At 42.4% G+C, this 15,863-nt stretch overlaps 1 protein-coding gene across 2 annotated transcripts in view; it reads right to left on the bottom strand.

Annotated features, from left to right (window-relative positions):
* Window positions 1-9,121: 9,121 nt before the first annotated feature.
* LHFPL1 (LHFPL tetraspan subfamily member 1) overlaps window positions 9,122-15,863 on the bottom strand; it is a 45,025-nt gene continuing 38,283 nt past the window's right edge. For both annotated transcript variants that reach the window (XM_044306525.1, XM_044306526.1), the window contains exon 5: window positions 9,122-9,701. In XM_044306525.1, coding sequence (XP_044162460.1) covers window positions 9,583-9,701 — 119 coding nt within the window. In that variant the 3' untranslated portion in view covers window positions 9,122-9,582. The remainder of the gene's footprint in view (window positions 9,702-15,863) is intronic.

Raw genomic sequence — 15,863 nt, 5'->3', positions numbered from 1 at the left:
CCAGTGACAGCAAAACACATTTCCAACTGTACACAGTTTTCTCCTGTTGCTTGGGTAGATAAATCACCTAGTTCTGTACATAATTCCTGGGCGTTTATGTCCTCATCCTCATCCTCCTCCTGTGTCAGTTCATTTATCTTGTGGTCCTGGTGACTGATAAATAAAGTGGCCTCCTCAAATGGCCTGAGAAAATGGCTGGTCTCACACATGAGCTGCCACTGTCTAACATAAAAGTTACACCAGGGAGTAGTCCTGTCCATCTCCATCATCAAGAAATTGGTCACAGGTGTCCTCTGTTCATACAGTTGGTCCAACATGTGGAGTGTAGAGTTCCAATTGGTGAAAACTTCACATATGAGGCGATTTAGGGGAACACCATTCTGCGCAGCTCAAGGAGGGTGTGTTTTGGCATTGTAAGAGTTGCTGAAGTGCAAATGCCCAGACGTTTTGACATTTCCAAGAAGACTTGAAGTTGGGTGGAAGACTTCAGGAACTCAGTGACAACCAGATTGAAGACGTGCACCATGCAGGGGGCATGTGTCAGCCCTTCCTGACTCAGAGCAAGCAGAATGTTCTTTCCATTATTGGTTACCATGGTTCCTATCTCCAGTTGGCAGGGAGACAGACAGGATTTGATTTCTTGGTTGATGACACAGAGCAGTTCCTCCCAGGTGTGACTCCGTTCGCCCAGGCTGACCTGGGGCAGAACCGCTTGACAACGCCGTGCTTTGTATAGGTTTTATACTGGAGGACCACTCTGAACTATGCCTACAGTGGAAGCTGCGGACAAGGTGGAGGATGAGGAGGCAGAGGAGGACAGTGGTGCAGAAATCCCACGATTACAACGTGGAGACAGCATTGCCATCACCTGGCCAAGTTGCTGGTGTGTCTGGGCTGGAACCACATTTACCCAGTGAGCTGTAAAGGACATATATTGTTATTGACCATAGTTACAGCTCCACACGTCAGCACTGGCATGAACTGTACCAGATGCCTACAGGTCCACCTTCTGCTTAACATACGTTTGCAGGGCTGGTGCAGCTTTTTTAGAGAAGTAATAATGGCTTGGGACTCTTCACCTTGGGTGGGCACAAGCCATCAGTTTTCTGAAATATTCAGATCCCACAACATGGAAAGGGAGGGACTATAGTACCAGCAACTTGGCCAAGTGCAGGTTTAGCTTCTGCGCCATTGAATGAGTGCATGCATACTGTTGTCTCTTTGCAATTGCCTCAGTGATCGAGGGCTGGCAAAATACATGACGAGAAGTATGAGGCAGAGGAGGAGGAGCATCAGGAGCAATAGACGAAGGAAAGGAACGACAGCTTCCTTCTGCTGAGGTTGAGGAGACCTGACTGCTGGAGAAAGCATACAGGCCTCTGGGAGATGCAGCGGTTGCTGCATCAGGCTGTACCACTGAATAAAACAAACATTCTCCCACTGGTGATTATGGCATTTTACCCCCACCTCTCCGTGCTGACTGCCTGCCGCTGCCTCTATGAACCCATGCACTGCTAGTTGTTACCTGACTGGTACACTCCTAAGTAGCAGGTGGTCTACCCCGGGTGCATTTGGCTCCAGATTTTCCACTGCTTCCACCCTGCTGGCTTATCGGCACCCTGCCACCCTACTGCTGTATCACGGGACTGCTGCCACCCTCACCCCCTAATGATGTTGCCCCCTCTCTTCGGCCGGCTCCCACGTGCGATCGGTACATAATCATCCACTACTGTCTGTTCGTCACTTATGTCACCCTTAGTGATGAGCGGCATAGGCAATATTCGTTTTCACAATATTTTGCAAATTTTTCGCATAATATTTGCAATAAATTAGCAAATTTTAGAATTTGTGATCTCGTCATTATTTTCGCGATTCTGCAAATCGGCACTAATGATGCGCATATTTTTGCAATACAACTTCACATTTTATCAGGTCTGAGTAGATATTACTGATTGGTGCACTAAGTATTGTTGTGACATATATAGCATATATGTATGGACAGCAGAGAAACAGTAATTCCTATCACACTACCTAACACCCTGCACTGGAACCTATCAACTACACTATATCACTATCTAACCTACACTGACTATCTCCCACTAACTATCTGTATTATATATATGAGCTAACTAACTATGTTATGTAATTGGATAAGGAATAGGATCCAGATGAAAGCACAGAGCACAGCAATGACACTGCTCTCTCTCTCTCTCTCTCAGAACTGCAAAAAAACTGCAGAAAATGGCTGCTGGGGAGGTTCTTATATAGTAAGGGGTAGGCAACTTTCCTATTGGTTGCTAGGGATGTTGCTAAGCTCAGACAAAGACATTGCAGCCTTCTCATTGGCCCACAAGCAAGTAGGGAGGTTACTGATGAAAAAAAAAAAATCTAAAATATTCGCAATTATGAATATATAGCACTATATTCGAGATCTTTGCGAATTCTCAAAGTGATGATATTCGCGATATAAATTCGCAATTAGAATATTCGCAATCAACACAAGTCACCCTCACCAGTCTCATGGCCACGTCCCTGACCACTCGCAACACAAGCTCCCACCCAACTGTCATCATCGCTAGTTGCATTCCAAAGGGAAGATACAGTAGACCTCTCCTCCAAGTCTGTGCAAGCCGGTAGCTGCTGTACCTCAAAAAGCTTGTCCTCACTGAAAAGCAGAGCAGAGCCAGCAGTATGCATTACTTCCTGAGCAAAAGGAGCAGCAAAAGAAAGAGGCAGTTGCAGGACAGGTAAAGGCACAGAGGTTGTTTCTGGCCATGCCAATTAAGGGTAGTGTCAGAGGAACCCACCGATTCCTGGCTATATCTGTTGTCACCTGAGATAATGCTGAAGAGCAAGTCAACCAATTCAGTACAGTTGGATTATTGGTCAAAACTTGACTGCTGGATGACAGTAGAAACTCTGACCTGTCGCTGCGGCTGCTGCTACCACCACCCCTTCTTCTGCTGCTACTTGTGCCACTCCCCGTTCTCTTTGAGGGCCCAGTCAACTGTATTTTAGCCATAGTGTACAGTAACTGAATCAGTAATGTAACAGATTACGTATGAATGGCGCAGCAAGTGTACTAGATAAGTCCACCTATATATTAGACCACCTGTTGAGACTAAGTCTGATGCACAGTAAGTCTACATATTACAGAACAGATTAAGCATGAATGGCGCAGTAAGTGTACTAGATAAGCACACATATATATTAGACTGCCTGTTGACAATAAGTCTGATGCAGAGTAAGTCTATATATACTAAAACAGATTAAGTATTAATGGTGCAGTAAGTGTAATAGATAAACGCGCCTATATCTTAGACTGCCTGTTGACAATTAGTCTTATACACAGTAAGTCTATATATAACAAAACAGATTAAGTATTAATGGCGCAGTAAGTGTACTAGATAAGCACACATATATATTAGACTGCCTGTTGACAATAAGTCTGATGCAGAGTAAGTCTATATATAACAAAACAGATTAAGTATTAATGGTGCAGTAAGTGTAATAGATAAACGCGCCTATATCTTAGACTGCCTGTTGACAATGAGTCTGATGCACAGTAAGTCTATATATAACAAAACAGATTAAGTAATAATGGTGCAGTAAGTGCACTAGATAAGCACACCTACAGTGTGGAAAATAAGCATTTGATACACTTTTGATTTTAAAAGTTTTCCCACCTGCAAAGGCAGGGGTCTGCAATTTTTTTCGTAGGAACACTTCAACTGTGAGAGACAGAATCTAAAAAAAAATCCAGAAAATCACATTGTATGATTTTAAAATGATTAATTTGTATTTTATTGCATGAAATAAGTATTTGATCACCTACCAACCAGCAAGTATTCTGGCTCTTGCAGACCTGTTTGTTTTTCTTTAAGAAGCCCTCTTACTCTGCACTCATTACCTGTATTAATTGCACCTGTTTGAGCTCGTTACCTGTATAAAAGATACCTGTCCACACACTCAATCAATCACACTGCAACCTCTCCATCATGACCAAGACCAAACAGCCATCTAAGGACACCAGGTACAGAATTGTCAACCTGCACAAGGCTGGGATAGGTTACAGGACAATAGGCAAATAGCTTGGTGAGAAGGCAACAACCGTTTGCACAATTAGAAAATGGTACACTCCTAAGTAGCAGGTGGTCAACCCCGGGTGCGTTTGGCTCCAGATTTCCCACTGCTTCCACCCTGCTGGACTACATAAGAACGCCTATATATTAGACTGCCCATTGAGACTAAGTCTGATGCATAATAAGTCTAATTCATACTAGGAGCATCAGGTACTTAGGCACCTGGCCAACTGCCACATGTGCCCTCCTGAACTCAATTGCATCAACGTCCTCACGACAGTGATACAGTTGAATACTGTGGCGAGGACGGTAGTATTTTGTGCTGCACTGTGATGTTTGGTTATGCTGCTGCAGTCTTTTGCACTGCACTGTGATATTTTGTTATTCTGGGACAGTATTTTGTGCTGCACAATGGTATTGTCGCCCCACCTACTTCTATTGTCCCTACTTACTTGTGTTGCCACATCTTCTGTCCATTTGGACTCACCTACAACATTGGGCCACTTTTAGTTGTTTTTTTTTTCTAGGTCCACTTTCAGTTCTCAGTCTGGCATAGAATATATATTTCTTTTACACAGAACAGTGAACTCTGTCTTTGAGCTTATGTTTAGCACACATATTCAGTTATGGTACTCCCCACTGTTCTCTCTCGAGTGAATTGATGTTTTTAAATTGTGCTTAGAAATTCTTTAAAAATGCAATTCCAGATTGTTAACTCTTTCAATGGCCATAAACATAGAGACTTCTCATTTGTATGACTAGAAGTCACCCAATGATGCTTCCTATTTTTACCTGCCAATTTTCAAATACCTTCATGCAAAGTATATCTCCAGGTCTACTTAATCACTACAATTCATTGTTGTAGTTACCATAAAGGTAAAGCACCCAATTGTTACAAAGCTCATAGTTAGAAAAAGGCAAGCAATGTCATAGAAGCTATCAGCAGCTACCACAACGAGCTCAATGTATACAGCTTAGGCCTGTTTCACATCTGCATTAAAACAAATCTGGCAGGCTGTTCCGGCCAGGAACAGTTTGCCGGATCTGTGAATACTATGCACTACTGTGCACAGCCGAGATACTGTCCGGACATATTCACTATAATGGGGATCGGCAGAGATTCGGCTGCTGCCCATCAAATATGCCGAGAGGCAGCCAGATGAAAACTGCTGCACGCAGCGGTATTTGTTCGTCCACTTCTTGGCATATTTGCCAGGTTGCGGCTGATCTCGGCTGGTCCTCATTAAAGTGAATGCGGCCGGACGGTATCTACGCAGTGCACTGTAGCATTTAGCTCCCCTAGTGGTAGCGACATGCAGCCAGAATTATTTTACTAATTATGTTGTTTGAAGGTAAATTACAAAACGCAGGTGGCTTGGTGTTTGTTCACACACAAGGAAAGTCCATAAACAATAAAAGTCACCTTTTCTCCTTAATTCACAGTTAGCAGTTCAGCCTTATCAAGTCGATAGGCAGCCTGTTCGCCTTTAGAGGGGCCTGAGTCCTCCAGCCCGGCTCAAACCTCAAATCCCAGCACAGCCCTCACTTCACAGCACATAGACTCCTGAGCTCCACTGTCACAGAGAGTTAAATCCACCACACCTGGCAGTGCTGGCCGGTTTTTATGCCTGACAAAACCCGGCCTGGAACATGGGGAGTAGTCATCCACCCAGCACTTTGACTACTCCCAGTAAGAGCCGTCCCGGAACAGCTATGACAGCCATATTAAATCTCAAGGTGTCAATTAGCAATAGCTGCTGCTGACACATAAAATACTGTCTCTTACTTCACCGAGGCCAGGAACCTCGGTGACACATACCCTCCATCCACAATGATTCCAGGTACCTTCTTACACCCATGATATATTTATACATAATAATTAAATCTCCCCTCAGTCAGCTTTTTTCTAAAGTCAATAACCCTAATTTTGATAATCTTTCAGGGTACTGTAGTTCCCTCATTCCAGTTATTACTTTAGTTGCCCTCCTCTGAACCCTCTCCAGCTCTGCTATGTCTGCCTTGTTCACAGGAGACCAGAACTGTACACAGTACTCCATGTGTGGTTTGACTAATGATTTGTAAAGTAAGACTATGTTCTCATCACGGGCATCTATGCCTCTTTTGATGCAACCCATTATCTTATTGGCCTTGGCAGCAGCTGCCTGACACTGGTTTTTATAGCTTAGTTTGCTGTTCACTAAAATTCCTAGGTCCTTTTCCATGTCAGTGTTACCTAGTGTATTACCATTTTGTATGTACGGGTGACTTGCATTATTCCTTCCCATGTGCATAACTTTACATCTGTCAGTGTTAACCCTCATCTGCCACTTCTCTGCCCAAGCCTCCAATCTATCCAGATCCCTCTGTAGTAGTATACTGTCCTATTCCGTGTCAATTACTTCACGCAGTTTAGTGTCATCTGCAAAAATTGATATTTTGCTGTGCAAGCCTTCAACAAGATCATTAATATATATATTGAAGAGGATAGGGCCCAGTACTGACCCCTGAGGTACTCCACTAGTAACAGTGACCCAATCTGAGTGTGTACCGTTAATAACCACCCTCTGTTTTCTATCATTGAGCCAGTTACTTACCCACATACAGACATTTTCTCCCAGTCCGAGCATTCTCATTTTATATACTAACCTTTTATGCAGTACAGTGTCAAATGCTTTGGAGAAGTCCAGATATACGACATCCATTGATTCGCCGCTGTCAAGTCTAGAATTTACCTTTTCATATCTAGCTAACAGTAGTAACAACTCCCCGAGTAACAATTACAACTAGTTTAACTGCTCTGCATAACATATGTCCCTGAAACAAAGGTAGATGTCTCACCAGATATGATTTTACAAGCATGGTGAAGCTTAAGAAGGAGATATACAAAAGGACAGCTCTGCTGATGTGTCCTGGAGACTGGAGACTTCTCTTTTCCAGGATGCTTTGCACTCCCACAATGCAGTGCACCACTCACAATGCAGTAGTCTTTGTAACAGGAAAAACAAAGTGTAATACAACTCAACACTACTAGATGGTGGCTATAACCACATTAAACACTTCAGAAATACAAAGACTGAAGCAGACGTGATCTGTAATGATTCTCTAACTTAGCTGAGTAGAACACTCAGTACTTAGTTGAAGCACCTTTGGCAGTGATTACAGCCTCTAGTCTTTTTGGGCATGATGCCACAAGGTTTACACACATGGATTTGAGGGATTTATTGCAATTCATAGATCCTCTTAAGCTCTGTGAGGTTTAATAGGGTTCTACTCAGGGTTCTGGCTAAGCCCCTCAAGGAGATTCACAGAGTTGTCCCTAAGCCACTCCCACGTTGTCTTGGCTGTGTGCTTAGGGGTCATTGTCTAGTTGAAAGTTGAACATTTAGCCCAAAGCACTCTGGATCAGGTTTTCATTTTGAATATTTCTGAATTTCTTTGCTCTATTCTGCTTTTCCTCAGCCCTGACCAATTTACCTCTCCCAGAGCACTAAAAAAATACACCACAGCATGATGCTGCCGCAATTGTAGGGATGGTATTGGGCAGGGGATGAGCAGTGCCTAATTTGCTCCAGAAGTGATGCTTAGAATTGAGGCCAAAAAGTTCAAACGTGGCTTCATCATATCAGAGAATCTTGTTTCTCACAGTCTGAGATTCCTTTAGGTGCTTTTTTTTTGCAAACTCCAGGCAGGCCTTCATGTGTCTTTTACTGAGGAGATGCTTATTTCTGGTCACTCTGCCATAAAGCCTATATTGGTGGAGTGCTGCAGTGTTGACCTTTAGGAAGTTTCTCATATCTGCACACCAGATCTTTAGAACTTAACAAAAGTGACCATTGGGTTGTTGATCACCTCTCTTAACAATGCCTTTCTCCCCAGATTACTTCATGTGGTGGGGTGGCCAGCTCTAAGAAGAGCACTGGTTGCTTGAAACATTTTCCATTTAAAGGGAGTCTGTCAGCAGATTTACCCCTTTTTAGCAGTTGCCATTCCGCTGTAGCCGCAAAACAGATGATTAACACAGTACCTTTATATGCTTTGGTGGACTTTTAAATATGCCAAAAACGAACTTTGATGAGGGCTCGCAAGTGCCCAGGGCGGAGTCCACCGGGTTGGAGCCCAGGCAGCTCTGCCTCTTCGGCTCTTATCCCCGCCCAGCCTCCTCCTCTGCTCGCCTATCTGTTGTCTCTCCCCCTCAGCGAGATCCCGCGCCAACGCGATGACTTCCTTGGTCGGGGCATGCGCATAAGCTACTGCGATGCCGTGTCAGCAATGGGCATGGCAGTGCGCATGCCCCGGCCAAGGAAGTTATCGCATCGGCGCGGGATCTCGCTGAGGGGGAGAGACAACAGATAGGCGAGCAGAGGAGGAGGCTGTGCGGGGATAAGAGCCAAAGAGGCAGAGCTGCCTGGGCTCCAACCCGGTGGACTCCGCCCTGGGCACTTGCGAGCCCTCATCAAAGTTCGTTTTTGGCATATTTAAAAGTCCACCAAAGCATATAAAGGTACTGTGTTAATCATCTGTTTTGCGGCTACAGCGGTATGGCAACTGTTAAAAAGGGGTAAATCTGCTGACAGACTCCCTTTAAGAATTACGTTGGGAACTTTTAGTGCAGCTGAATTTTTTTTTACCTTTCTCCAGATCTGTGCCTCCACACAATTCTGTGTCTGAGCTCTACAGGCAGTTCTTTCCTCCTCATGGCTTGGTTTTTTCCTCTGATATGCATTGTCAGCTTTGAGACCTTATATAGAAGAGAGTGGTCTTTCCAAATCTTGTCCAATCAATTGAATTTACCTCAGGTGGACTCCAATCAAGGTGTAGAAACATCTCAAAGAAGGTCAAGAGATATAGGAGTCCCCTAGAGCAGAGCTCAATTTTAAGTGTCATAGCAAAGGGTCTGAATACTTATGTCCATGTGAAATTTTAGTTTTTCCTTTTTAACAAATTTGCAAAAAAAAATCTAAAATTCCATTTTCACTTTCTCATTATGGTATATTTAGTGCAGATTAATGGGGGAAATTATTTTTTTTTTATTATTTTAGCACAAGGTCACAATATAGCAAAATGTGAAAAAAGTGGAAGGGACTGAAGACTTTCTGAATTCATTGCATGTACTGGATTTTTGCTTATGTAATAACAGATATGTTTTTGTTTACTGATATTAATTTATAGTAATCAGTCAATTACGCAAATACTATTGATTTATTTCAGTGAAATTCTCTTTTATATAGTATTTCCATAATTTGTCGTTCAAGTGATCTATCATAATTTTCATATCAGTTTATGGCAATGTTTCTTTCACAGGACTGAAGAATGGCGCAGCCATTTTCTGAGTCTTCATCACAGTACTTTCATATATGCTTTAATTAAGCTAAACAAGCCCCTTGCATATACTTTATACACAGCTTCATCCTGTTAGGAGGATTTTAGCCTTCTCCATTATGGCTTGGCAATAATCAGAAACAAATCATCTACATTAGTTATGACGAGTAATAGTCCATTGTCAATAAGGGGACGGCTTACTCTTCTTCCCAGCAAAACAAGACAACCATGTACAGATCAGCATAGTGACCGCTGCTCCACCACCAGTGCAGTAATAAGCCCAGCCGATCTTGCAGGTTCCTAAAGCAAGAGACAAAATGTCATGTTGTGGACAATAGTCATTAGCATTACATTCATGGAGGACATAGCAGATATCAATACTACTTCTGTGTTTAGCAGCTTGATTATAACAGCTGACCTTGCAACATCCTGACGTAACTATAATGTAAATGGGTAAATATCTAAAGATGTGCTTTACAGGTAAGAGAGGAAAATTGGCAAAGACCAGAAGCGGTTTAAGTGCGGAATTACATGAGCACATTATCCCTGTGGGAGCCATTTACAAGGTCCAGGGTGTTCCAGGCTTGGCAGTAATCATGCAGATGAAGGTTTAATGTGTTTCAGGGGACGGGAATAATGTATCTGCCTGGTAACAGCACAATTAATTTTTAATGATTTCCAATTGTCTTCTGCTTCACCTGTGATTCCATGTTATTGCTTGCATATATTATAGCATTTAAAAAGCTTATTCAGCATATAACTCTTTGGATACATAGTAATCCCAGAGAACAGAATTGTAATTCCTCCAAAAGTCATTGGTCTGCAATTGAATGGTTTGTTACACCACAATAAATCCTTTAGGCCTTTGAATGGGTCCACAATCCGGGAGATGCGGTGTGGAGCGGAATGGAAGCACTGATCGGAAGCCCACGGAAGCACTACGTAGTGCTTCTGTGGTGTTTCTGTCTGTGCCTCCGCATGGCAAAAAAATAGAACATGTTCTATTTTTTACGGTGCGGACAGATCACTGACCCATTCAAGTTGAATGTGTCTTGACCCGTCCCGGCCGCCGCACGGATGTTGCCCATGCATTGGGGACTGCAAACTGTGGTCCCCAATGCACGGAACGCCCGGACAACAGCCGTGTACATGAGGCCTTAGGATAGGTCATAAGAATATCTTAAAGGGCTTTTGCACCTTTCAGGGTGTACTTACCTGCTTCCCAGTGCTGGATACCGGTTCTATCGTTCCCCAGCTTCAGCTGCTCAGTTGTGCTCCCCAGATGTAAACTTTCTGTTTGACGCCGCTGCAGCCAATCTTTGGCCACAGCAGTGATTTGCTCCTGTTGCATTATGTGATCATTTGTCATGGTTCAAGGGAAGAAAGTCACAGCTGCGGCCAGCAATTGGCTACAGCAGTGCTGAACAGGAAGTTTACAGTTGTGTTCAAAATAATAGCAGTCAGACATCACTAACCTGATCAATGACTGTTTTTGGTAGAAATTATATTTCTACATGGCAATTCATTTACTAGCAGGTGTAGTAGAGTAATAGAAATCCAACAGACCCAACAGTCATGACATGCATGCTGCTGATTCTGTGTAATTAAATCACTAATTGAAACGGGCATGTTTAAAATAATAGCAGTGTGGAGTTCAATGAGTGAGGTCATTAATTCTTTGAAAAACAGGTGGCAATTATTGACCTTATTTAAGGAAGGAAGGCAGCAAATGTTGTACATGCTGGTTACAGTGCATTTCTCTCTAAAATTCTGTGGAAAATAGGTCGTTACAGACATTGTTCAGAATAACAGCGTACCTTGATTAAAAAGTTGATTGGAGAGGAGAAAACATATAAAGAAGTGCAGGAAATGATAGGCTGCTAAGCTAAAATGATCGCAAATGCTTTAAAATGGCAACCAAAACCTGAAAGACGTGGAAGAAAGCAAAAAACTAGCATTCAAATGGGATAGAAGAATAGCCAAAATGGCAAGGACTAAAGTTACCTGTGAATACTGTTACAATTAGAAGACGCATATGTGAAGCCAAGCTATCTGCAAGAAGCCCCCGCAAAGTCCCACTGTTGAAAAAAAGACATGTGCTCAAGAAGTTACGATTTGCCAAAGAGCACATTGACTGGCCTAAAGAGACATTTTGTGGACTGATGAAAGTAAGATTGTTCTTTCTGGGTCTAGTGGCCGGAGACAGTTTGTCAGACGACCCCCAAACACTGAATTCAAGCCACAGTACACTGTGAAGACAGTGAAGCATGGTGGCGCAAGCATCGTGATATGGGGATGTTTCTCATACTACAGTGTTGGGCCTACAGTGAGGAAAAGAAGTATTTGAACACCCAGCAATTTTGCAAGTTCTCCCACTTAGAAATCATGGAGGGGTCTGAAATTCACATTGTAGGTGCATTCCCACTCTGAGAGACAGAATAAAAATAAAAAAAAATCAGGAAATCACATTGTATGATTTTTAAAGAATTTATTTGTCTTGCACTGCTTGAACATAAGTATTTGAACACCTGAAAAAACAGCAAGAATTCTGGCTCTCAAAGACCTGTTACTGTGCCTTTAAAAAGTCCAGCTCTACTCCACTCATTAATCTAACTTAGTAGCACCTGTCCACCCCACAGTCAGGCAGATGCCAACTACTACCATGGGCAAGATCAAAGATCTGTCAAAAGACACCAGAGACAAAATTGTGGACCTCCACAAAGCTGAAAAGGGCTACAGGGCAATTGTCAAGCAGCTTGGTGAAAAAAGATCAACTGTTAGAGCAATTATTAGAAAATGGAAGAGGCTAAAGACGACTGTCAGTCTCCCTCGGACTGGGACTCCATGCAAGATCTCACCTCGTGGGGTATCACTGATGATAAGAAAGATGAGGAATCAGCCCAGAACTACAAGAGAGGAGCTGGTCAATGACATGAAGAGAGCTGGGACCACAGTTTCAAAGGTCACTGTCGGTAGTGTAGCTGGCCAGCTAAGACCTGTCCTAGGTTGCTAGTATAGCTTATATGTGCATACAGCTAGATCTGCTAATAACCTTAATACAGTTCCTATGTTTATGTGTTAAAGACAAAAGCAGAGTTATTTACTGTCACATCATGTTTTGGATGTCATATAACTGTTATATTTTGTGTAGAAGCAGAAAAAGATAATATCCCTTTAAGATTCATTTTGTAATGTAAGGTAAGCTCAGTGATACAACAGAAACAACAGAAAACAGTGTGTTAATCTGCTGCTGCTGGGCAGAAGTCTAGACCAATCACAGCCAGCTTCTCACACAGTAACAGTTTTCAACAATGACAGCCAGCCTCACACACAGCCTGTCTGGGAATTCCCTTAGCAGGAGCTGCTAGAATCTTTATTCACCAGAGACAGGAGCTGAAGAGGCATTCACTGCACTGAGAGCTGTGTTTTTATGGAAGCAGAGAGGCCAAAATAGGTATTTAAAATAGTTATATAATGTTCCTACTGTTAGTATAGTGATTAGAACTGTATACTGAACCAGTTATATGTGTGTTTACTTACAGTTCCACCAAATTCAAATTACCAGTACCAGCATACAAATTGCAAGCTACAAATTGCAAGCATACAAATTCAATAGCAAACTGCAAAGTTCACAATACAAATTTAAATTCCATATTGCAATCCAAATTGCATACAACCATACCAGATCATACTCAGCCAATCTGCAAATAGTTACTGCTAACTGCATACTGCAAATTGCAACCAAATTCAGCAAGTGAACTATTAGTTAGACCTCAGAGAGATCATAAAGTGCTTAAAAAAATTAAAGTGAGAGTACAGATACTCAAGAGATAAATATATCCACCATTTTATGTTGAATGACAAGATTGAACCACCATCTTAATCATACCGCCATTTTGTGATATCTTTTCAACATGTGTTATGTACATGGACTATCTGCTGCGGAGGTGGCAGTGTTATATATGAAAAAAAGTTGAAGTTAATAAAGAAGTTATTTGAAGCATTTGGTGTGCTCTTTAAACCTACTGTTTAAATAGAACGGCGGATCTACAGAGTAATAAACAGTCTGGTTAGACTAAAAGTCAGAGATATCCAAATTCTTCTAATGCCACAGCACAACAGGCACTTCATAGTACTGCGCCTGCCACAGGTAAAACACTACGCCATCATGGTTTCAAATCATGCATTGCACGGAAGGTTCCCCTGCTCAAGTCATCTCACATGTCCAGGCCCGTCTGAAGTTTTCCAATGACCATCTGGATGATCCAGAGGAGGCATGGAAGAAAGTCATGTGGTCAGATGAGACCAAAGTAGAACTTTTTGGTCTAAACTTCACTTCTCGTGTTTGGAGGAAAAAGAAGGATGAGTTGCATCCCAAGAACACCATCCCTACTGTGAAGCATGGGGGTAGTAACATCATGCTTTGGGGGTGCTTTTCTGCAAAGGGGACATGACAACTGCACTGTATTAAGGAGAGGATGAATGAGGCCATTTATTGTGAGATTTTGAGCTACAACCTCCTTCCCTCAGTCAGAGCATTAAAGATGGGTCGTGGCTGGGTCTTCCAACATGACAACCACCCGAAGCACAGGATAACCAAGGAGTGGCTCCGTAATAAGCATATCAAGGTCTGGAGTGGCCTAGCCAGTCTCCAGACCTAAATCCAATAGAACATCTTTGAAGGGGACTGAAACTCTGTGTTTCTCAGCGACAGCCCCGAAACCTGACAGATCTAGAGGAGATCTGTGTGGAGGAGTGGGCCAAAATCCCTGTTGCAGTGTGTGCAAACCTGGTCAAGAACTACAGGAAATGTTTGACCTCTGTAATTGCAAACAAAGGCTTCTGTACCAAATATTAACACTGATTTTCTCAGGTGTTCAAATACTTATTTTCAGCACTGCAAAACAAATCAATTCTTTAAAAATCATACAATGTGATTTCCTGAATTTTTGTTTTAGATTCTGTCTCTAGGGAATGCACCTACAATGTGAATTTCAGACCCCTCCATGATTGGGAGAAATTGCAAAATCGAAGGGTGTTCAAATACTTCTGTTCCTCACTGTATTTATCGCATACCAGGGATCATGGATCAGTTTGAATAAATCAGAATACTTAATGAGGTCATGCTGCCTTATGCTGAAGAGGAAATGCCCTTGAAATGGGTGTTCCAACAAGACAACGACCCCAAACACACCAGTAAATGTGCAACATCTAGGTTCCGGACCAACAAGATTGACGTTGTGGAGTGGTCCCAATCTGGATCTTAATCCAATAGAAAACTTGTGGGGTGACATCAAAAATGCAGTTTCTGAGGCAAAACCAAGAAATAGAGAAGAACTGTAGAATGTAGTCCAATCATCCTGGGCTGGAATACCTGTTCACAGGTGCCCGAAGTTGGTTGACTCCATGCAACACAGATTTACAGCAGTTCTCAGAAACCGTGGTTATACAACTAAATATTAGTTAAGTGACTCAAAGGAAAGCAAACTCTTCAAACATTTTTCAGTTTATATTGAATGTTTGAGTTTGTAAAGAAGAAAACAAATACTGCTATTTTTAACAGTCTAATATTCACTTTTCTTCATTTTCTTTAGAGGAACAACACAAATTTGATATATTTTTCTTCATGTTTTGATTTGAAATAGAATGTGTAGTTTCCCAATGCATTTGTGTGTATGGAAATAAAAGCTATTAGAAGGATTTTGAGCTTTATTCACTTTTTTGAACACACTGCTATTATTTTGAACACAACTGTACATGCAGGGAGCCCAGCCGAGTAGCCGGGGCCAGGGAGCAAAGAAGCTGGGAGCCAGTGCTGGGAAACAAGTATGCTTCCCTTCGCAGGTCTGCCCAGATTAACAGAGAAAGCTTTGAGCAGGGGACCCACCTTTAAAGGTGAGTCCCCTGCTCAAGGCTTTCTCTGTTACGGCTCATTCAGATGACTTTATCCTTTAGTGATTCCACAAATTGTGGATCCACAAAACATGGACAAAAATTGCCAGTCCTATGGTAGAAATGCCTATTCATGTCCACAATTGCGGACATGAATAGAACATGTTCTATCTTTTTTACGGGGCCACGTAACAGAAGTACGGATGCAGACGGCTGGTCACTGACTATGTGCGCTTTTTAATATTTATTATGGAATAAAGAAGATTTGTGATTTTTACTCGCTGGATCCAGTCCATTTTTCTCAGTTTGGATTATCCTGGGTGTGAACTCACCTGGGTCCGTGCTGCATTGCCCTGCTATCTGAGCTGGATATTTTTTTTCACCACATCAGTCACACCAGAGTACCAGAGACTCCAGGCTCTGACATAGTAGTGGGCCCCAAAGGTCTTGCAGAACTTTGGAGTTATACCTTAGGGGAAAGTGTAGGATTTTGTCTAGGAAAAATGTCAAAATCCATAGCGGAAACTGTCTAGATCCTATTATAGTCAATAGAATCAGGTGGCCCCTTTG

The sequence above is a fragment of the Bufo gargarizans genome, chromosome 9 (genome assembly GCF_014858855.1).
Source record: "Bufo gargarizans isolate SCDJY-AF-19 chromosome 9, ASM1485885v1, whole genome shotgun sequence".
In the NCBI taxonomy this organism is placed as follows: domain Eukaryota; kingdom Metazoa; phylum Chordata; class Amphibia; order Anura; family Bufonidae; genus Bufo; species Bufo gargarizans.
The sequence above is the reverse complement of the archived record's forward strand: the minus strand, read 5'-3'. Positions and strand labels throughout refer to the sequence as shown.